The sequence below is a fragment of the Taudactylus pleione genome, unplaced genomic scaffold, assembly GCF_031769625.1.
Source record: "Taudactylus pleione unplaced genomic scaffold, aTauple2 ptg001186l, whole genome shotgun sequence".
Classification (NCBI taxonomy): domain Eukaryota; kingdom Metazoa; phylum Chordata; class Amphibia; order Anura; family Myobatrachidae; genus Taudactylus; species Taudactylus pleione.
In genome coordinates, this window is record NW_028285587.1 from 695,950 (window position 1) to 719,226 (window position 23,277).

At 46.0% G+C, this 23,277-nt stretch overlaps 2 protein-coding genes across 2 annotated transcripts in view; one reads left to right on the plus strand and one right to left on the minus strand.

Annotated features, from left to right (window-relative positions):
• Window positions 1–23,277, plus strand: part of LOC148451068 (uncharacterized) — a 260,573-nt gene that overhangs the window by 207,559 nt on the left and 29,737 nt on the right. The window contains exon 10 of the mRNA XM_088462325.1: window positions 8,393–9,337. Within this exon, the coding sequence (XP_088318451.1) occupies window positions 8,393–9,337 (945 nt within the window). The remainder of the gene's footprint in view (window positions 1–8,392; window positions 9,338–23,277) is intronic.
• Window positions 1–23,277, minus strand: part of LOC148451070 (uncharacterized) — a 78,868-nt gene that overhangs the window by 45,504 nt on the left and 10,087 nt on the right. Inside the window, exons 7-8 of the mRNA XM_088462326.1 lie at window positions 15,776–16,557; window positions 272–287 (exon numbers count right to left, since the gene is read on the minus strand). Of these exons, the coding sequence (XP_088318452.1) occupies window positions 272–287; window positions 15,776–16,557 (798 nt within the window). The remainder of the gene's footprint in view (window positions 1–271; window positions 288–15,775; window positions 16,558–23,277) is intronic.

Here is a 23,277-nt window from a genome sequence, read left to right on the forward strand (position 1 = left end):
GCAGTCGGGCGGCTCTCGTAGAGGTCTCTCGGATCCTGGTTTGGGCGGAGCGCAATCTTCCGGCCATATCAGCGGTCTTCATCCCGGGAGTGCTCAATTGGGAGGCGGACTTTCTAAGTCGCCAGGACGTTCATCCGGGGGAATGGTCCCTGCACCCGGACGTTTTTCAACTACTGGTGGACAGGTGGGGTCTTCCAGAAATCGACCTCATGGCGTCCCGGCACAACAACAAGTTGCCGGTGTACGGGTCTCGCACAAGAGACGAAGGGGCGTCTCTGGTGGATGCTCTGTCCGTCCGGTGGACGTTCCGGTTCGCATACCTGTTCCCTCCGGTCTCCCTTCTTCCACGGGTAATCCGGAAATTCAAACAGGAAGGAGGGACGCTCCTGTTGATAGCTCCCGCGTGGCCCAGACGGCACTGGTTCTCAGACCTTCAGGGTCTGTCCGTGGACATTCCTCTGCGGTTGCCGCTACGACCGGACCTTCTGTCTCAGGGTCCTTGCCTTCACCCGGACCTGACTCGGCTGTCTTTGACAGCGTGGCTGTTGAGACGGCCATGCTGAGGTCCCGGGGGTTTTCCAGCTCTGTGGTGCGTACCATGTTGCGAGCTCGGAAACCGTCTTCCGCGAGGATATACCATCGCGTGTGGCATACGTTCTTCCAGTGGTGTCGACCGAGAGGTTATGCACCGCGGGAGTTTCGTCTGTCTCGGATTCTCGCCTTCCTGCAAGCGGGACTAGATCATGGGCTTCGCCTTGCTTCTTTGAAGGTACAGGTTTCGGCCCTATCTGTCTGGTTTCACCGTAGGATTGCTACAATCCCGGATGTGCGCACCTTTATGCAGGGTGTTCTCCGCATTCAGCCGCCCTTTGTTCCACCTGTGGCGCCTTGGGATTTGGCTGTGGTCCTGAGGGCTCTCCAAGGACCGCCGTTTGAACCACTGGGCTCAGTGGATCTTAAATGGCTAACAGCTAAGACTGTTTTCCTTCTGGCCATTGCTTCGGCCAGACGTGTTTCTGAGTTAGGGGCTCTTTCTTGTAGACCCCTTTCTTGGTTTTTTATGGGAACAGGGCAGTGCTCCGCACTCGGCCCGAGTTTCTTCCCAAAGTTGTTTCCCAGTTTCATATTAACGAGGAAATAGTTGTTCCGGCCTTTAACTCACCGGGTCTTTCCGTGGGTGAGGCCTCTTTGGATGTTGTGCGGGCCTTAAGGACTTATGTTGACCGCACTTCTTCGTTTAGGAAGTCGGACGCTTTGTTTGTCCTCTTTGGCTTCCGTAAAAAGGGTTGGCCTGCTTCAAAGCAAACTTTGGCAGCCTGGATCCGTATGGCTATTTCTGAAGCTTATCTTCATGAAGTCTGTGGGTCCTTCGTGGGCAGCTCGACGTGGTGCCTCGGCAGTTCAGATCTGCAAGGCTGCTACGTGGTCTTCTGTCCATACCTTCGTGAGGTATTACAGGTTTGACACCTTCGCCTCTCAGGATGCTTCCTTCGGGCGGCGGATTCTCCTTTCTGCACAGGAGCGTCCCCACCCTTAAAGGATTCTGCTTTGGGACATCCCCAAGGTATCCTGTGGATACCCTATGGACCCTGAAGTAGAAAATATGAGATATGGTAAGAACTTACCCTTGTTATCTCTATTTCTACGAAGTCCATAGGGTTCCACAGGACTCCCGCCCTGTCGCACCTGTGCTGCAGATGGGCTTTGCTCTGGTCACCGGTTTTCCGTCTCCCTCTGGTGAGAATGTGATTCTTGTATGTGTCCAGATCTTTGTTCTCTCTCTTCCTTCTCCTCCTCCGGCCTATGGCTTGGTAACTAACTGAGGTGCCTTGGCCCGGGGGCGGGGTATAGGAGGGGGACCTAGTGCATCCTGGGAGGCTGAAAGCTTAACTCTTTGGTGCCCTGCGACTGACGTCACACCTATACCCCAAGGTATCCTGTGGAACCCTATGGACTTCGTAGAAATAGCGATAACAAGGGTAAGTTCTTACCATATCTCATATTGTTCCATCATTCTGGCTATGGAACCTGAGGATTTTATGGTGTCGCTGGATATTCAGGACGCGCACCTAGATGTACCGATTGCTTCCTCTCACCAGCGTTATGTCCGGTTTGCTATACAGCAACAACATTGCCAGTTTGGATTCTGCCTTTTGGCCTGTCTACTGCACCTCGGATGTTTACCAAAGTTATGGCTATCATGGCGGCCCATCTGCGGGGACAGGGTGTCCGACTGCTTCCATACCTGGACAATCTCCTGTTGTTAGTAGGTCTCCAGTAGTACTCTAACACCATCTGCAGCTAACGATTTCTGTTTTTCAAACACATGGATGGTTATTCAATTGGAAAAAGTCATCCCTGACTCCATCCCAGAGAATGCTCCATCTGGGAGCCCTGTTCGATTCTCAACAGCAGAGGATCTTTCTGACGGCAGACAAGATCTCCAGTTTCCAGATGCGAGTATGCAGATGTCTCCACAGTCGCCGGGTGTTGATCCACTTCGATGCAGGTTCTGGGGTCCATGGTGTCGAAATTTGACTTGGTGGAATATGCTCAGTTTCATTCCAGGCCTCTGCAAAGACTGATCCTCTCCAGGTGGGACAGTTTGCCCCATCGGATAAAGACACAGATGATGGTGCTCTCTCCAGAGGTGCGTCTGTCCCTGTTCTGGTGGTTGTAGACGGATCATCTCACCAGGGGATCCCACTTTTGGATCCCGGACTGGGTGATCCTGACAATGGATGCCAGTCTCCGGGGTTGGTGCGCACCAACTGGTCTGCACCCTTTTCAGGGTCGTTGGACTGTGGTTGAATCTGCTCTTGCAATCAACATATTGAAACTTTGGGCTGTTTTGAATGCCCTCTAGCTGGCCAGACACATACTTCATGGGAAACCCGTGCAAGTTCAGTCAGACAACGCCACAACCGTGGCTTACATCAACCATCAAGGAGGTACTCGAAGTTGGGGAGCAATGACGGAGTGTCACGCATTTTAACTTGGGCAGAAGGTCATCTCCCAGCCATGTGAATGGGTCCAGAAATTTTGTGTAGCTCTTGAGAGATCTCTCCTAAGGTCCAAAGGATTTTCCAGCTCTGTAGTAAACACTATGCTCAGAGCACGGAAGCCAGCATCTGCTCGCATCTACCACAGAGTGTGGCATACCTATTTTCAGTGGTGTCGTCCCAGAGGCTACGATCCTCTAGTGTTTTGGATGCCTAGAGTTTTGGCTTTCCTCCAAGCAGGATTGGATCTCTGTCTCCGCTTAGCCTCACTGAAGTTACATGTCTCTGCCCTGTCAGTTTGGTCTCAATGAAGGATTGCTCCTTTTCCGGATATTCGCACACTCATGCAGGGTGTCCTCCGGATTCAGCCTCCCTTTGTCCCTCCGGTGGCTCTTTGGAACTTGGCTGTGGTCCTTCGGGCCCTCCATTTGAACGCTTGGACTGGGTGGACCTCAAGTGGATGACTGCGAAGACTCTTTTTCTTCTGGCCATAGCTTCCGCCAGGAAAGTGTCAGAGTTAGGGACGCTCTCCTGTCGTGCCCCCGTTCTGATTTTTCCCCAGGACAGGGCGGTGCTTCGGACTGAGTTCATTCTGAAGGTTGTTTCTAGTTTCCACATTAATGAGGAAATTATAGTCCCAACCTTCCAATCTCCAGGCCTCTTGGCAGGTGAGGGCTCGCATGTGGTACGTGCCCTCAGAATTTATGTGGACCGTACCAGTGCCTTTTGGAAATCAGAATCCTTGTTTGTGCTCTACGGATTTCATAAGAAGGGATGGCCAGCCAATAAGCAGACATTGGCCAGATGGCTTCGTATGACAATCTCTGAAGCTTACACTCAGGAAGGCCTTCCTGTTCCGCCTTCTGTAACTGCTCATTTTACTCGGTCTGTCTGTCCCTCGTGGGCAGCTCGCTGTGGCGCAGGGCTATTCAGCTTTGCAAGGCGGCCATGTGGTCTTCTGTCCAGACCTTTCTAAGGTTCTATGAATTTGATACCTTTGCCTCTCAGGATGCTTCCTGTGGGTGCACATAGAGATCACTGTGTAGATTTGGTAGTACTTGCAGTTGGTAGAAACAATAATTAAAGTTCCACAAGAACGTAGTAAACTGGAAACAGACACGTCTGGGCATATGCAGAGCAGGAGACCAGAACGATACACATGGAATGGACCAGGCATTAACACTGAGGTATAAGCTTTCACCGGTGTGGAAGTGCAGCACTGCCTGGGTAATAAGAGTATGAACCAATCTCCAGCTGAGGAGAGGACCAGCCCCTCTAATGATAATAGCATGTGCGTAAAGGCACGTACACCCAGGCCCTGGCTGTCAAGTAAATTCAGACCCAGAGTGCCCTGCGGCCACCCGGTGTCTCAGTCGCTCAGCAACTGGCGGGACCGGAACCTGCTGAAATGATGAGCCACGCTGACAACTCATAACACCATAATAGACTACCCATATTGCTGGAGGCAGTTGACTACACCAATTGTTTTCCCACATGGGGATATTTGAAAGCTGCCATTGATTGTTGCAGTGCAGTGATCCTATCCATGTGAATGACGGGTATCAAGTGGGGCAGAAACTGAATGTATGTGTAAGCTGTCCTTTGGAGGCAGAGTGGCTGCTTGCAATTTAATTTTAGATACTCTGTCCATTCTGGGGAAGGAAATGGATCAGGTCTTTGGTATCTGATAGAGGACTTTCACATGAGTCAGAACAAAGAAAAAGGTCATCATACAGGATAAGGGCCGGCCTGTGCCGTGGGAGGAAGGTATGAAGGTCATCATACAGGATAAGGGCCGGCCTGTGCCGTGGGAGGAAGGTATAAATGTCATCATACTGAATAAGGGTCGGCCTGTGCCGTGGGAGGAAGGTATAAATGTCATCATACTGGATAAGGGCCGGCCTGTGCCGTGGGAGGTAGGTATAAATGTCATCATACTGAATAAGGGCCGGCCTGTGCCGTGGGAGGAAGGTATAAATGTCATCATACTGGATAAGGGCCGGCCTGTGCCGTGGGAGGTAGGTATAAATGTCATCATACAGGATAAGGGCCGGCCTGTGCCGTGGGAGGAAGGTATAAATGTCATCATAAAGGATAAGGGCCGGCCTGTGCCGTGGGAGGAAGGTATAAATGTGATCATACTGGATAAGGGCCGGCCTGTGCCATGGGAGGAAGGTATAAAGGTCATCATACTGGATAAGGGCCGGCCTGTACCGTGGGAGGAAGGTATAAATGTCATCATACTGGATAAGGGCCGGCCTGTGCCGTGGGAGGTAGGTATAAATGTCATCATACTGAATAAGGGCCGGCCTGTGCCGTGGGAGGAAGGTATAAATGTCATCATACTGGATAAGGGCCGGCCTGTGCCGTGGGAGGTAGGTATAAATGTCATCATACTGGATAAGGGCCGGCCTGTGCCGTGGGAGGAAGGTATAAATGTCATCATACTGGATAAGGGCCGGCCTGTGCCGTGGGAGGAAGGTATAAATGTGATCATACTGGATAAGGGCCGGCCTGTGCCGTGGGAGGAAGGTATAAATGTGATCATACTGGATAAGGGCCGGCCTGTGCCGTGGGAGGAAGGTAGAAAGGTCATCATACTGAATAAGGGCCGGCCTGTGCCGTGGGAGGAAGGTATAAATGTCATCATACAGGATAAGGGCCGGCCTGTGCCGTGGGAGGAAGGTATAAATGTCATCATACAGGATAAGGGCCGGCCTGTGCCATGGGAGGAAGGTATAAATGTCATCATACAGGATAAGGGCCGGCCTGTGCCGTGGGAGGAAGGTATAAAGGTCATCATACTGAATAAGGCCCGGCCTGTGCCGTGGGAGGAAGGTATAAATGTCATACAGGATAAGGGCCGGCCTGTGCCGTGGGAGGAAGGTATAAATGTCATCATACAGGATAAGGGCCGGCCTGTGCCGTGGGAGGAAGGTAGAAAGGTCATTTGTCAGAGCTGGAGGAAAATAACTCTGAGTAATCATTGGAGACCTGTCCTGAGTAGGGTGTAGATGTATAAATTCTCTCATTCCTTCTACATTTTGTACGGTCTTTGCACATGCCTATGAGAGCTATAGCGGACCAGGGACTGTACATTATGCACATGCCTCTGAGAGCAATAGCGGACCAGGGACTGTACATTATACACATGCCTCTGAGAGCAATAGCGGACCAGGGACTGTACATTATACACATGCCTCTGAGAGCAATAGCGGACCAGGGACTGTACATTATGCACACGCCTCTGAGAGCAATAGCGGACCAGGGACTGTACATTATACACATGCCTCTGAGAGCTATAGCGGACCAGGGACTGTACATTATACACACGCCTCTGAGAGCTATAGCGGACCAGGGACTGTACATTATGCACACGCCTCTGAGAGCAATAGCGGACCAGGGACTGTACATTATGCACACGCCTCTGAGAGCAATAGCGGACCAGGGACTGTACATTATGCACATGCCTCTGAGAGCAATAGCGGACCAGGGACTGTACATTATACACACGCCTCTGAGAGCTATAGCAGACCAGGGACTGTACATTATGCACATGCCTCTGAGAGCAATAGCGGACCAGGGACTGTACATTATACACACGCCTCTGAGAGCAATAGCGGACCAGGGACTGTACATTATACACACGCCTCTAAGAGCTATAGCAGACCAGGGACTGTACATTATGCATAGTGTGCTCTGGTACTAGAGGATGACCAGTCTTGTTATTATTGTTACGTTCCTTAGACAGACATAAGGTCCCATTTTTGAGAGTGGTCTGGGACATTTTTTGTTGAATTTATGCAATTTAACATCTCACTATTTTCTCACCATAAAAACTCATCTTTACACTGTCCAGTGTCCCCTGTGGGAAAACCAACAAAGAAGGACCCTACACCATGGTGGTACAGCTAATCACAGTACACCATGGTGGTACAGCTAATCACAGTACACCATGGCGGTACAGCTAATCACAGTACACCATGGCGATACAGCTGATCACAGCACTCCATGGCGGTACAGCTAATCACAGCACACCATGGCGGTACAGCTAATCACAGCACACCATGGCGGTACAGCTAATCACAGCACACCATGGCGGTACAGCTAATCACAGTGCACCATGGCGGTACAGCTAATCACGGTGCACCATGGCGGTACAGCTAATCACGGTGCACCATGGCGGTACAGCTAATCACGGTGCACCATGGCGGTACAGCTAATCACGGTGCACCATGGCGATACAGCTAATCACGGTGCACCATGGCGATACAGCTAATCACGGTGCACCATGGCGGTACAGCTAATCACGGTGCACCATGGCGGTACAGCTAATCACGGTGCACCATGGCGGTACAGCTAATCACGGTGCACCATGGCGGTACAGCTAATCACGGTGCACCATGGCGGTACAGCTAATCACGGTACACCATGGCGGTACAGCTAATCACAGTACACCATGGCGGAACAGCTAATCACGGTACACCATGGCGGTACTGCTAATCACTTTGCACCATGGCGGTACAGCTAATCACAGTACACCATGGCGGTACAGCTAATCACAGTACACCATGGCGGTACAGCTAATCACAGTACACCATGGCGGTACAGCTAATCACAGTACACCATGGCGGTATAGCTAATCACAGTAGTATAGAGAGATGGTGACACCTCTGCATTGCTGCAGGTACAGTTCTCCTGGATATTGTGCATCTTTCCTACAAGCCTGGAGTCACCCGTATTATTCTCACACATTTCTGCTGCAATTTTATATAAACACCGGTCTGATATATTACAGCACATGTTATAGCTGTATTATCACCACATGTTGCTGTCATGTTACAGAGTAAATTCCAGCACAAATGATTGTAATAATGCTGTAATCCCTGCTCTATGTATAACGCAGCATAAAATGTCAGGTGATGAGTTTTACTTTGTACCTTTATAGTTTCATGGTGATATAAGAAGCTTTGATAAGTCTTTATTGAAAAATGAAATTTATGGGGCATCAGTCATATATTTATTTTATTCCCAGCAGATGGAGGTAACAGCAGGAATATCTCAAGGGAAAATCTAATTTTAACTCCAGATTGTGAAATAGAAGATAATGACATCAAAGAAGATTCTCCAAGAGAGAACCCCATTACCCCAATTATACACCCTGTACCTCACAGTGCAGATGTATCACCTAATCCTGCTAATAATGAGGAATGTTCTCCTGGTGCATCTATCGCAGCTCTTAGAGTAGATAAAGTATTTCCCTCTTCTATAGATGACAAATGTTTTAATCAGAATAAAAAGCCTATTACCCAGCAGCCAGCTAAGGCACGTAGACCAGTTCCATGTTCTGAGTGTGGCAAATGTTTTACATACAAATCACAGCTTTTTAGACATCAGAGACGTCATACAGGTGAGAGGCCATTTCCATGCTCTGAATGTGGGAAATGTTTTATAGACAAATCAACTCTTGTTATGCATCAGAAACATCACACGGGTGAATGGCCATTTCCATGTTCTGAATGTGGGAAATATTTTACACGGAAATCAAAGCTTGTTATACATCTGAGAACTCACACAGGTGAGAAACCATTTCCATGCCCTGAGTGTGGGAAACGTTTTTCACAGAAATTGACTCTTGTTACACATCAGAAAAGTCACAAAGGTGAGAAATCATTTCCATGCTCTGAGTGTGGGAAATGTTTTACATACAAATCAGATCTTGTTATCCATCAGAGAAGACACACAGTTGAGAAATCATTTCCATGCCCTGAGTGTGGGAAATGTTTTACATACAAATCAGTTCTTGTTACACATCAGAGAAGTCACACAGGTGAGAAACCATTTCCATGCTCTCAGTGTGGGAAGTGTTTTACACAGAAATCACATCTTGTTATCCATCAGAGAAGTCACACAGGTGAGAAGCAATTCCCATGCCCTGAGTGTGGGAAATGTTTTACACAGAAATCAGATCTTGTTATCCATCAGAGAAGACACACAGTTGAGAAATCATTTCCATGCCCTGAGTGTGGGAAATGTTTTACACAGAAATCAGAACTTCGTAGACATCAGAAAAGTCACACAGGTGAGAAACCATTTCCATGCTCTGAGTGTGGGAAATGTTTTACACAGAAATCATATCTTGTTACACATCAGAGATATCACACAGGTGAGAAACCATTTCCATGTCCTGAGTGTGGGAAATGTTTTACACAGAAATCTTATCTTGTTATACATCAGAGAACTCACACGGGTGAGAGGCCATTTCCATGCTCTGAGTGTGGGAAATGTTTTACACATAAATCAACTCTTTATAGGCATCAGAGAAATCACACAGAGTAGATATTGTTATATTCTGATTGTCAGATATTAGATATTGTTAAACCATTCTTTATTTACACTGGAGAATCTTTGCAGGTTTACAAGTGGAGTTGTATGTTCTCACCATGCTTGTGTGGGTTTCCGCTGGGTACTCCAAAAATATACTGATAGGTTAATTGGCTCCTGACAAAATATTAATCCTATATTGTTATATAAATAATTGGTAATAAATAAAATATAAACATTCTTTAGGGTGTCCCTGGTGCTCCGGGTGGTGTCCCCACTATGTGTATATTTCTGTATATTTAAATACACTTTTCTCTCTATGGCTCTTTCCTGAGCTTATGATGCTATAAAGATCTGTTTGAAAATATAATATTGTGCAGTATGTACTAATATATACCTGATACATTGTGATATTGTGCAGTATGTACTAATATTTATATACCTGCTACATTGTCATATTGTGCAGTATGTACTTATACCTGATACATTGTGATATTGTGCAGTATGTACTAATCTAATTATACCTGCTACATTGTGATATTGGGCAGTATGTACTAATATAATTATACCTGATACATTGTAATATTGTGCAGTATGTACTAATATATATATATACCTGATACATTGTGATATTGTGCAGTATGTACTAATATATACCTGCTACATTGTCATATTGTGCAGTATGTACTAATATATACCTGATACATTGTGATATTGTGCAGTATGTACTAATATAATTATACCTGATACATTGTAATATTGTGCAGTATGTACTAATATATATTTATACCTGATACATTGTGATATTGTGCTGTATGTACTAATATATTTATACCTGAAACATGTGATATTGTGCAGTATGTACTAATATATATATACCTGATGCATTGTAATATTGTGCAGTATTTACTAATATATATATATATATATACCTGACACATTGTGATATTGTGCAGTATTTACTAATATATATATATATATATATACCTGACACATTGTGATATTGTGCAGTATGTACATATATACATATATACCTGATACATTGTGATATTGTGCAGTATTTACTAATATATATATATATATATATATATATATATATACCTGACACATTGTGATATTGTGCAGTATTTACTAATATATATATATATATATATATATATATACCTGACACATTGTGATATTGTGCAGTATGTACTAATATATATATATACCTGACACATTGTGATATTGTGCAGTATGTACATATATACATGCTGCATTGTAATATTGTGTAAATTTATTTATCTGGTCTTCCATGTACAAAGTTCCAGATGAGCATCTACTTCCCAGTGTTGGGATTCCAGGGACTGAATGTTGGTCTTGTGCTAAGTAACTAAGCGAAGTATCATTAAATACATATTATTTTTTATCTCAATATTGAGTTTTAAAGAATAAACCGATATACCTAACACATACATTGTGCACTCAACCGGTTTCACATGGCCACTCTCTTTACTTGTTATATTGTTTTATATGTCTTATACTTAAAAAACCCCCACAAACGAATGGGTCCGCTAATATCATATGTAGACTAATATACAGTGTATCACCCCTTCACACGTTAGCAAAGGTGCTAGGAAAACATTGCATGTAGCGTGTGGAATCCAGTCACTCCTATGTCATGTTAGCGCTTTTCCCATCTCCAATATGTTAGCATGGAGCAGTGTGTGCAGTCAGTGTGATGATTATCTAGCAGGGAAAGCACCAGCAATCACAGCTCCTGTGTGACACCAGTAATATGTTAGCATGGAGCAGTGTGTGCAGTCAGTGTGATGATTATCTAGCAGGGAAAGCACCAGCGGTCACAGTCCCTATATGACACCAGTAATATGTTAGCATGGAGCAGTGTGTGCAGTCAGTGTGATGATTATCTAGCAGGGAAAGCACCAGCAGTCACAGCCCCTGTATGACACCAGTAATATGTTAGCATGGAGCAGTGTGTGCAGTCAGTGTGATGATTAGCAGGGAAAGCACCAGCGGTCACAGTCCCTATATGACACCAGTAATATGTTAGCATGGAGCAGTGTGTGCAGTCAGTGTGATGATTATCTAGCAGGGAAAGCACCAGCAGTCACAGCCCCTGTATGACACCAGTAATATGTTAGCATGGAGCAGTGTGTGCAGTCAGTGTGATGATTATCTAGCAGGGAAAGCACCAGCGGTCACAGTCCCTATATGACACCAGTAATATGTTAGCATGGAGCAGTGTGTGCAGTCAGTGTGATGATTATCTAGCAGGGAAAGCACCAGCAGTCACAGCCCCTGTATGACACCAGTAATATGTTAGCATGGAGCAGTGTGTGCAGTCAGTGTGATGATTATCTAGCAGGGAAAGCACCAGCGGTCACAGTCCCTATATGACACCAGTAATATGTTAGCATGGAGCAGTGTGTGCAGTCAGTGTGATGATTATCTAGCAGGGAAAGCACCAGCAGTCACAGCCCCTGTATGACACCAGTAATATGTTAGCATGGAGCAGTGTGTGCAGTCAGTGTGATGATTATCTAGCAGGGAAAGCACCAGCGGTCACAGTCCCTGTATGATACCAGTAATATGTTAGCATGGAGCAGTGTGTGCAGTCAGTGTGATGATTATCTAGCAGGGAAAGCACCAGCGGTCACAGCCCCTGTATGACACCAGTAATATGTTAGCATGGAGCAGTGCGTGCAGTCAGTGTGATGATTATCTAGCAGGGAAAGCACCAGCGGTCACAGCCCCTGTATGACACCAGTAACATGTTAGCATGGAGCAGTGTGTGCAGTCAGTGTGATGATTATATAGCAGGGAAAGCACCAGCAGTCACAGCCCCTGTATGACACCAGTAATATATTAGCATGGAGCAGTGTGTGCAGTCAGTGTGATGATTATCTAGCAGGGAAAGCACCAGCGGTCACAGCCTCTGTATGACACCAGTAATATGTTAGCATGGAGCAGTGTGTGCAGTCAGTGTGATGATTATCTAGCAGGGAAAGCACCAGCGGTCACAGCCCCTGTTTGACACCAGTAATATGTTAGCATGGAGCAGTGTGTGCAGTCAGTGTGATGATTATCTAGCAGGGAAAGCACCAGCTACCCCACATTTTGCCACACATTGTTATTCTGCAGAGGCAGATAATACCTCTTGCCATTGCTCAGGGACAACTTTGGGCATGGGGGAATATGGCTGAAGTCCTCCACGGTCTGCCAAGCTCCTCCATACACATAAGGCCCTTGGCCTGTCTGCGCTCCTGATAGTGGTAGGAGCAGCAGGTGACGAGGGACCGGGAGTTGCAGTGCAGCTGGTTACTGTGCTCTGCTCCATCCCACAGGGTGATGTAGTAATAGGGAGCCCAGGCCTGGCCTTGTATCATGTAGTAATACACATGAGACCTCATTACAGAGTGCCTGTGTATGTATATAGGTGTCCTGCTCTGCTCCATCCCACAGGGTGATTTAGTTAGTGAGGAGGCAATGTGTACAGAGGGGTGATATACAGGGAGAGTGACGGATGTAATAGCCTTAGAGAAGATACCATGGAGTGATATAGGAAAAAGCCCATGTGTGTATATAAGAGGGGAGTAGAGTAATGAGGAGGCAATGTGTACAAAGGGGTGAGATACAGGGAGAGTGATGGGTGTAATAGCCTTAGAGAAGATACCATGGAGTGATATAGGAAAAAGCTCATGTGTGTATATAAGAGGGGAGTAGAGTAATGAGGCAATGTGTACAGAGGGGTGACATACAGGGAGAGTGACAGATGTAATAGCCTTAGAGAAGATACCATGGAGTGATATAGGAAAAAGCTGATGTGTGTATATAAGAGGGGAGTAGAGTAATGAGGTGGCAATGTGTACAGAGGGGTGACATACAGGGAGAGTGATGGATGTAATAGCCTTAGAGAAGATACCATGGAGTGATATAGGAAAAAGCTCATGTGTGTATATAAGAGTGAAGTAGAGTAATGAGGAGGCAATGTGTACAGAGGGGTGACATACAGGGAGAGTGACGGATGTAATAGCCTTAGAGAAGATACCATGGAGTGATATAGGAAAAAGCTCATGTGTGTATATAAGAGGGGAGCAGAGTAATGAGGAGGCAATGTGTACAGAGGGGTGACATACAGGGAGAGTGACAGATGTAATAGCCTTAGAGAAGATACCATGGAGTGATATAGGAAAAAGCTATTTTTAATACAGGTTGATTTTGTATTAAAAGTTGAAATTTGTAGGACAGGACATAAACAAATCTCAAGGTTGATTAAGAAATTGCCTGATCACAGATGGTGATCAATGTTTGTTACACTGTTTAGAAAACCCACTTAGTTATTGCAGACTTTGTGTATTACCACAGTTAGTTGCCCCCTCAGCTAGCTGCCCCCTAAGACTGAATGGTAAGATATAGTCTGGCTGATAAGACACATGACTACATCTGACCCAATTGGTCAGTGGAATGAAATGCAGAGTGATGAGAGGACATACATAGCACTGTGTGTGTGTGTGAGTATATAACAGGCAGTGTGCTACTATAATCTATGCTTCACTTATCCCCATCACACACAGGTAATGACAATTACAGTAACTCATTACATCACATACGTATAACATCAGATAGAAGATGTGATGTTCTCCACGATGGGCTAACATTGGGAATATGTCACCACATGGTTCTCTTGTCTATAGTACAAGGAGACTGAGGACTACTTGCTTTCGGTTAGAAACACAAAGGACATCTGTCACGGCTGCCGACACTTGAGACTCCTGGAGGGAGGCAGGCCTACTAGGCACAAAAAACTGGGGTGGTCTTAGGAATGACCTTTCCATGAAACTCAGTAGCACAGGATAAAAGTAAAATAGAATTTATTCACCAAAGAATTATAATCAGCAAGGTCTATTATAAAGTCTCAGACAGCGCAGAGATTCATATATGCAATAATAAGTATAGGAGAGAATCCCCAAATATATACAGTCTTTAACATATAAGAACTAACGTGGTAGGGAACCCAGAGTCCAGTATGAGGTTAATACCTCAGGATGGCATTGAGAACCTTGGCCAGGGTAGAACCCTGTAGTAATGGAAATCCGGAGCAGAGCGAGCCCTGCAGAATAATATAGTTCCGGGACAGGGCCGAGACCTGCAGTGAGTGAGAGATGAAGCAAACTTGAGCCTTGTGGTATAATGAAGACAGAGCAGGGTTAAATCCTATAACATGGCTAGAGTACGGAGTGGGGATGAGCGCCATGATGCGGAGCCCTGTGGTGTTGCTAAGGTTCGGAGCAGGGTTGAGCCCCGTGATGCGGAGAAGATTGTAGCGGGGTTGAGCCCCGTGATGCAGAGAAGATTGTAACGGGGTTGAGCCCGTGATGCGTAGAAGATTGTAGCAGGGTTGGGCCCTGTAGTGTGGCTAGGGTTCGGAGCGGGGTTGAGCACCATGATGCAGAGAAGATTGCAGCGGGGTTGAGCCCCGTGATGCAGAGAAGATTGTAGCGGGGTTGAGCCTCGGGATGTGGAGAACATTGTAGCGGGGTTGAGCCCCGTGATGCGGAGAAGATTGTAGCAGGGTTGGGCCCTGTAGTGTGGCTAGGGTTCGGAGCAGGGTTGAGCCCTGTGATGCAGAGATGACACTAACGGTACAGTTGACAACTGTAACAAGGATGAGTTCAATATCCACAGGAACAGAAAAACAACAGGTAAAGTGCAGCAAAATGATGAATGCACAATGATGGAGCAAAAAGCAATACTTAGACAATAGGAATGCTGGGCTCTGTAGTGCAGCGGGTAACTGGCATCAGAAGTTCATCTGGAATGTAACAAAGTCCACAGCAATCCACAGGCACAACGGGGATCTGGCAGGAATCCAAGAAAAGACCTGAAAGCAACGTTGCACAGACACTGAGACACAGTTAGTAACAGGCTTTATACTAGAGGTCTGTGATCCATAGGAAGTTTCAGAACATGTGACCCAAATGGAATCAGGTTTGAAATAATGAGCAATCTAGGAATCCCACAACCTGACGACACCTGGGGAATAGATGATCACCCTAACACTCTATCCCCTGAATGAGAAGCATGCCAGCAAGCAGGATAGCTCCTCCAACGACCACAATGGAACTTTGGCAAAAGTAGTCTATCTTTATGTACTGAAATAGTCGCAGTCCTGATAACATGTTTTCCTCCCTGTTCTTTCCTTTGTCTATTTCGTTCTGTTGTCCATGACTGTGTAATATATACTTACCTTTATTACAGGTTGATTGTTGTGTGCAAAATGTATCAATATTTTGTCTACTGATGGCGCTGTGTATTGTCCAATATGCTACTACTGGTACTCAAAACACAATAGATTAGCAAAAACATTTGAAGTGTTTGAATTATTTAAAATATTATGTTTTATGTCTATCAGCTCATGTTTTTTTATGAATTATTTGATGTGTAACAAGATGTGATTTCTGTGTAAAACATTTCCCACGCTCAGGGCATGAAATTGCTTTCTCACTTGTGTGACATCTCTGATGTCTAAGAAGACTTGAGTTTGCAGTAAAACATTTCCCACACTCAGAGCATGTAAATGGTTTCTCACCAGTGTGACATCTTAGATGTTTCAAAAGATTTGATTTCTCTGTGAAACATTTTCCACACTCAGAGCATGGAAATGGTTTCTCACCTGTATGATATCTCTGATGTGTAATAAGATCTGATGTCTCTTTAAAACATTTCCCACACTCAGAGCATAGAAATGGCTTCTCCCCTGTGTGCCATCTTTTATGTCTATCAAGATGTAATTTGTGTTTGAAACATTTCCCACACTCAGAGCATGGAAATGGCTTTTCCCCTGTGTGACTTCTCTGATGTGTAATAAGATATGATTTTGCTGTAAAACATTTCCCACACTCAGAGCATGGAAATGGTTTCTCCCCTGTATGCGTTCTCTGATGTATAACAAGAGTTGTTTTCCTTGTGAAACATTTTCCACACTCAGGACAGAGAAAGTCTTTATTACCGCTGTGAGCTGTTCTGTGAGTAGCAATATTGGAGGTATCAGGGGAACATTCCCCATGATTAGAGGGACCAGATGATATATCTGCGCTGTGACTTACTGGAAGCAAATTTAGAGTAATAGGGAGGTCTCCTGGAGAACCCTGTCTGATGTGATCTTCTATTATAAGATGTGGACACAAAATGATATCTCCCTCCGAGGTATTCTTGATTGTGCCTCCATCTGTTGGGAATAAAATAAAATGTATGGATACAATTCCTACAATTACTAAGTTCTTTAGTGGTTTTGTTTCTTTTTCCAGATTCCAAGTAATTATGATACATTTACAAAATAACAAAGATGACTCTTGTCTTAAAATATAAAGAGCCCTCGTCAGTTAGCATTGGCTATTTCATGGACTCTGCATATGTGCAGCATATAATTTGGGTGAGGGGTATAGGCAGCACATAAGGGGGTGTATAGTAGTAATGTGCAGCATATGCTGTGGGTAAAGGGTACAAACAGCACATAAGGGGGTGTATAGTAGTAATGTGCAGCATACACTGTGGGTGAGGGGTACACACAGCACATAAGGGGGTGTATAGTAGTAATGTGCAGCATATACTGTGGGTGAGAGGTATAGACAGCACATAAGGGGATGTACAGTAGTAATGTGCAGCATATACTGTGGGTGAGGGGTATAGACAGCACATAAGGAGGTGTACAGTAGTAATGTGCAGCATATACTGTGGGTGAGAGGTATAGACAGCACATAAGGGGGTGTATAGTAGTAATGTGCAGCATACACTGTGGGTGAGGGGAATAGGCGGCACATAAGGGGTGTATAGTAGTAATGTGCAGCATATACTGTGGGTGAGGGGTATAGACAGCACATAAGGGGGTGTATAGTAGTAATGTGCAGCATATACTGTAGGTGAGGGGTATAGACAGCACATAAGGGGGTGTATAGTAGTAATGTGCAGCATATACTGTGAGGGGTATAGACAGCACATAAGGGGGTGTATAGTAGTAATGTGCAGCATATACTGTAGGTGAGGGGTATAGACAGCACATAAGGGGGTGTATAGTAGTAATGTGCAGCATATACTGTGGGTGAGGGGTATAGACAGCACATAAGGGGGTGTATAGTAGTAATGTGCAGCATATACTGTAGGTGAGGGGTATAGACAGCACATAAGGGGATGTATAGTATTAATGTGCAGCATATACTGTAGGTGAAGGATATAGACAGCACATAAGGGGGTGTATAGTAGTAATGTGCAGCATATACTGTGGGGAGGGGTATAGACAGCACATAAGGGGGTGTATAGTAGTAATGTGCAGCATACACTGTGGGTGAGGGGAATAGGCGGCACATAAGGGGTGTATAGTAGTAACGTGCAGCATATACTGTGGGTGAGGGGTATAGACAGCACATAAGGGGGTGTATAGTAGTAATGTGCAGCATATACTGTGGGTGAGGGGTATAGACAGCACATAAGGGGGTGTATAGTAGTAATGTGCAGCATATACTGTAGGTGAGGGGTATAGACAGCACATAAGGGGATGTATAGTATTAATGTGCAGCATATACTGTAGGTGAAGGATATAGACAGCACATAAGGGGGTGTATAGTAGTAATGTGCAGCATATACTGTGGGGAGGGGTATAGACAGCACATAAGGGGGTGTATAGTAGTAATGTGCAGCATACACTGTGGGTGAGGGGAATAGGCGGCACATAAGGGGTGTATAGTAGTAACGTGCAGCATATACTGTGGGTGAGGGGTATAGACAGCACATAAGGAGGTGTATAGTAGTAATGTGCAGCATATACTGTGGGTGAGGGGTATAGACAGCACATAAGGGGGTATATAGTAGTAATGTGCAGCATATACTGTAGGTGAGGGGTATAGACAGCACATAAGGGGATGTATAGTATTAATGTGCAGCATATACTGTAGGTGAAGGATATAGACAGCACATAAGGGGGTGTATAGTAGTAATGTGCAGCATACACTATGGGTGAGGGGTATAGACAGCACATAAAGGGATGTATAGTAGTAATGTGCAGCATATACTGTGGGTGAGGGGTATAGACAGCACATAAGGAGGTGTATAGTAGTAATGTGCAGCATATACTGTGGGTGAGGGGTATAGGCAGCACATAAGGGGTGTATAGTAGTAATGTGCAGCATATACTGTGGGTGAGGCGTATAGACAGCACATAAGGGGGTGTATAGTAGTAATGTGCAGCATATACTGTGGGTGAGGGGTATAGGCAGCACATAAGGGGGTGTATAGTAGTAATGTGCAGCATATACTGTGGGTAAAGGGTACAAACAGCACATAAGGGGTTGTATAGTATTAATGTGCAGCATACACTGTGGGTGAGGGGTATAGACAGCACATAAGGGGGTGTACAGCAGTAATGTGCAGCATATACTGTGGGTGAGGGTATAGACAGCACATAAGGGGATGTATAGTAGTAATGTGCAGCATATACTGTGGGTGAGGGGTATAGATAACACATAAGGGGGTGTATAGTAGTAATGTGCAGCATATACTGTAGTTGAGGGGTATAGACAGTACATAAGGGGATGTATAGTATTAATGTGCAGCATATACTGTGGGTGAGGGGTATAGGCAGCACATAAGGGGTGTATAGTAGTAATGTGCAGCATATACTGTAGGTGAGGGGTATAGACAGCACATAAGGGGGTGTATAGTAGTAATGTACAGCATATACTGTGGGTGAGGAGTATAGACAGCACATACGGGGGTGTATAGTAGTAATGTGCAGCATATACTGTGGGTGAGGGGTATAGATAACACATAAGGGGGTGTATAGTAGTAATGTGCAGCATATACTGTAGTTGAGGGGTATAGACAGCACATAAGGGGATGTATAGTATTAATGTGCAGCATATACTGTGGGTGAGGGATATAGACAGCACATAAGGGGGTGTATAGTAGTAATGTGCAGCATATACTGTGGGTGAGGGGTATAGATAACACATAAGGGGGTGTATAGTAGTAATGTGCAGCATATACTGTGGGTGAGGGGTATAGACAGTACATAAGGGGATGTATAGTATTAATGTGCAGCATATACTGTGGGTGAGGGGTATAGGCAGCACATAAGGGGTGTATAGTAGTAATGTGCAGCATATACTGTAGGTGAGGGGTATAGACAGCACATAAGGGGGTGTATAGTAGTAATGTGCAGCAAATACTGTAGGTGAGGGGTATAGACAGCACATAAGGGGGTGTATAGTAGTAATGTGCAGCATATACTGTGGGTGAGAGGTATAGACAGCACATAAGGGGGTGTATAGTAGTAATGTGCAGCATATACTGTGGGTGAGGGGTATAGGCAGCACATAAGGGGGTGTATAGTAGTAATGTGCAGCATATACTGTGGGTGAGGGGTATATACAGCACATAAGGGGGTGTATAGTAGTAATGTGCAGCATATACTGTGGGTGAGGGGTATAGACAGCACATAAGGGGTGTATAGTAGTAATGTGCAGCATATACTGTGGGTGAGGGCTATAGGCAGCACATAAGGGGATGTATAGTAGTAAAGATGGAGAAAGGTAATAGGTGGTCACATGCTGACTTCATTATAGCGTTAGGATTTCCCCGTTTCACGATAACCTTATCCATCAGCCTGTTGGTTGAGAGACACCACCAATTGCTATACCTGTTGGACAATACAGGTTGGATTGAAAGTGCGCCCCATTAGCGTGGAGACTCTGTTTCAACTCCTTCTCATACTACACATCTGGAGATTAATTAAGCACTATCCCACGATAAGACCCGGAGGTCAGAATAAAGGAGGTTTTAAGGACTCTCATATGTGGAATATGGTCCGGTGAGAACTGTCGGTTGTTTAGATTGATCACAATTTATATGATCTTTCCTGTTTCAGTGAATCTGCCATTGCAGGTTTTTTATTAGGAATCAATAGGTTCTTTTGTAATGTATGTAGATTAGTCTGTACAGACTTCTTCATTATATAGGTTGTATTTTATATGTTATATTCATTATTTTTTTGACATGCTTACCATATATATATAACATTTATGTCAGATACATTTATTTGGTGCCTTGAATTTATTTTCTACCATGCTAAGTATTTGCTTATAATTAATATAATATTAATTAGCGCAACACCATCATTGTAGTTTACGTTTGTGATCATCAGGTGATCTTTAATTGGGTTTACACAGACCCATAGGTGTTTACAGTTGTATTACATTATTCAATTTTAGCTCTATTAGCGCCAGGCTGATATATTTGGTTGCTCATACAGGATGACCCCAGTAGTGTTGAGACAGGTTAAGGCCGAGATAGATGAAATGCTGCGACTCGGGTTGTTAGCCCCTTCCCGTAGTCCCTGGATGGCAGGGGTGGTACTGGTCCCCAAGTAGGACGGCACCACCCGGTTCTGTATGGACTACCGGAAGCCAAAAGAGGTAACTGTGACCGATGCGTACCCCATGCCCCGAACTGATGAGCTATTGGACAGGTTGGCTGGGGCCCGCTATGTGTCCACCTTGGATTTAACAAGGGGTATTGGCAAATACCCCTAACCAAGGGTGCACAGGAGTGCTCTGTGTTCACAACCCCCTGTGGACTTTTTGAATTTACGAAGCTGCCATTTGGGATGAAGAATGCCCCGGCCACCTTCCTGCGCACTGTAGATCACATGCTGGAAGGATGTCAGGAGTTCGCCCACGCCTACCTGGATGACATATCTATATTTAGTAATAGCTGGGAGGAGCTTCTAGCCTACGTCAAGGAAGTGCTAAGCAGCATTCAGCGAGCAGGGTTCACCATCCACCCTGACAAGTGCCAAATGGGAATGGCAGAGGTCCAATACCTGGGACACCGAGTGGGGGGGGGAGCAGCTGCGGCCAGAGCCCGCCAAGGTAGAGGCCATTCTAAATTGGCCGCGGCCGGCTTCCCAAAACCTTCCTGGGAACCGACGGTTACTACTGGAAGTTTGTGCCCCAATACAGTAACATCGCCCAACCCCTGGCAGATCTGACAAAGAAGAGACATGCCAGGCAGATAGTGTGGACTCCAGACTGTGAGCAGGCCTTTACTCGGCTAAAGGCTGCTTTGTCAAACTCCCCAGTGCTAGTCACCCCTGACTTTGGCAAGCGTTTCTTGGTTCAGACCAATGCCTCTGACCATGGACTGGGTGCCATCCTAAGCCAAGTGGGGGAGGATGGCGGTGACCAGCCCAGCGTGTACCTTTCCCGGAAACTGGTGGAGCGACAGAAGGCCTATGCCACCGTCGAGGAGTGTTTAGCGATTGTGTGGGCCTTAAAGAATCTCCAGACATATCTGTATGGGAAAGAAATCACAGTGCTGACTGACCATAACCCACTGAGCTGGCTTCAGAAAACTGCTGGGCGAAACGGGAGACTGTTGCGACCATCATCTGGCCGCTCGCAAAAGCTGTGGGTGGTCACCCACAGCTTAGCAAGCGCACGAAACAAACAAAAAAAACCGCCCTGATTCAGAGCGAGCGCTCTTAAAGAGAGTGCGGCTCTGAATCAGGCCCTGTGTCCGGTCGTCTTGACTGGCCCCGATCCAGGAGCCAGCCCCTCGGACCGGATTTAAGAAGGGGGAGGTATGTGAGGATCCCCTATGTGATGATCCCCCTTTTTGCCTGCACGGGGATCACACGGAATAGTTACAGGGACAACTGTAGGCGCTTTTGAGCAATCTGCAATGTGTGGGCAATTACCTTGGTTCTTATATTGCACCCAGTGACCCAGAGAACTCTCTCCTACCTGTTATTCACTCCTAGCCCAGCCCCTACCTCAGGAATGCGGGCTGGCCATAAACTATACACACAGGCACCAGCCCAGCAGGGGGTCCAAGCAGCTCAGGGACATTTACATCTGCACAGGGCTGTGTGGATAAAAAGGGTCTAAAGCTGGGCTTCTGGGTTCTTTGTTCTTGGGTCCTGACCGGGGAGGCAGGACTGATGTTGAGTGGCTGAGGCACCTCCAGACCCAGCCAGGATTGCAGACCCTACCGACTTCCAGCAACGGACCATCAAAGGGAGACCTGGGACAGATACGCAGCCAAAACTTATTGCTCTATCCGGAGCTGTCTCAGGTGCGCGGTTAGTGTGCCAGCAGGAGCTGGGTGACTTTTGCAGCGTGCCCTACTCTCGCCAGTAGCGGAATCCCTTCGGGCCAAGCGTCCAGGACCAGCAAGTCATTCAGCAGTACCTCTCGCAGCAGCACCGTGCCCACCGGAGTCTCACAGCTATGCAGCGGTCCGTGCTCACATAGTCCCCCAGGGGATTATTGACTGTCTAGGTGGGAAGGGTTCCTTTGTGTGAATTTTATAATAGTCATAGTCTTTAAATGTGGTTGATGTTAGTGCTACCTGTATATACTGTACATAGTGTGGTTACGGTTTACATGTATAATTAGAGTGTATGAAATAAAGGTGCTCTTGTACCTTGCTATTGCGTGCTTACTGTGTGATCCCTGAACCCATAAAAGACCCGGGGTACCGTGCGGGAGCTATGTACCGTTGCCTTTCTCAAGGCGATGAGGGCCAGTAGGAGAGAATAATGCACACCTAAACTCGGTGTCTTCACACCCATCATTCTACCTGTATCCCCTAGTAGAGAAAGAAAGAGTCCAAGCATTCCAGACACATAGATTTAAGAAACCCTCACACCCTAATATTGTACTACCAAGGTTGACTTATAAAATGTTTAAATGCTGGAGAGCAGGAGCAGATGGCTCCTGATGTATGAGACAAACCAGAGAGTGTGGGGAGGAGACTGGTCAGGTCTCTGAGCTGGTAACACACAGTGACATGATGTGAGGGGGAGAGCAGGAGTATAATAGGGGCTGATGGCTCCTGATGTATGAGATACACCAGAGAGTGTGGGGAGGAGACTGGTCAGGTCGCTGAGCTGGTA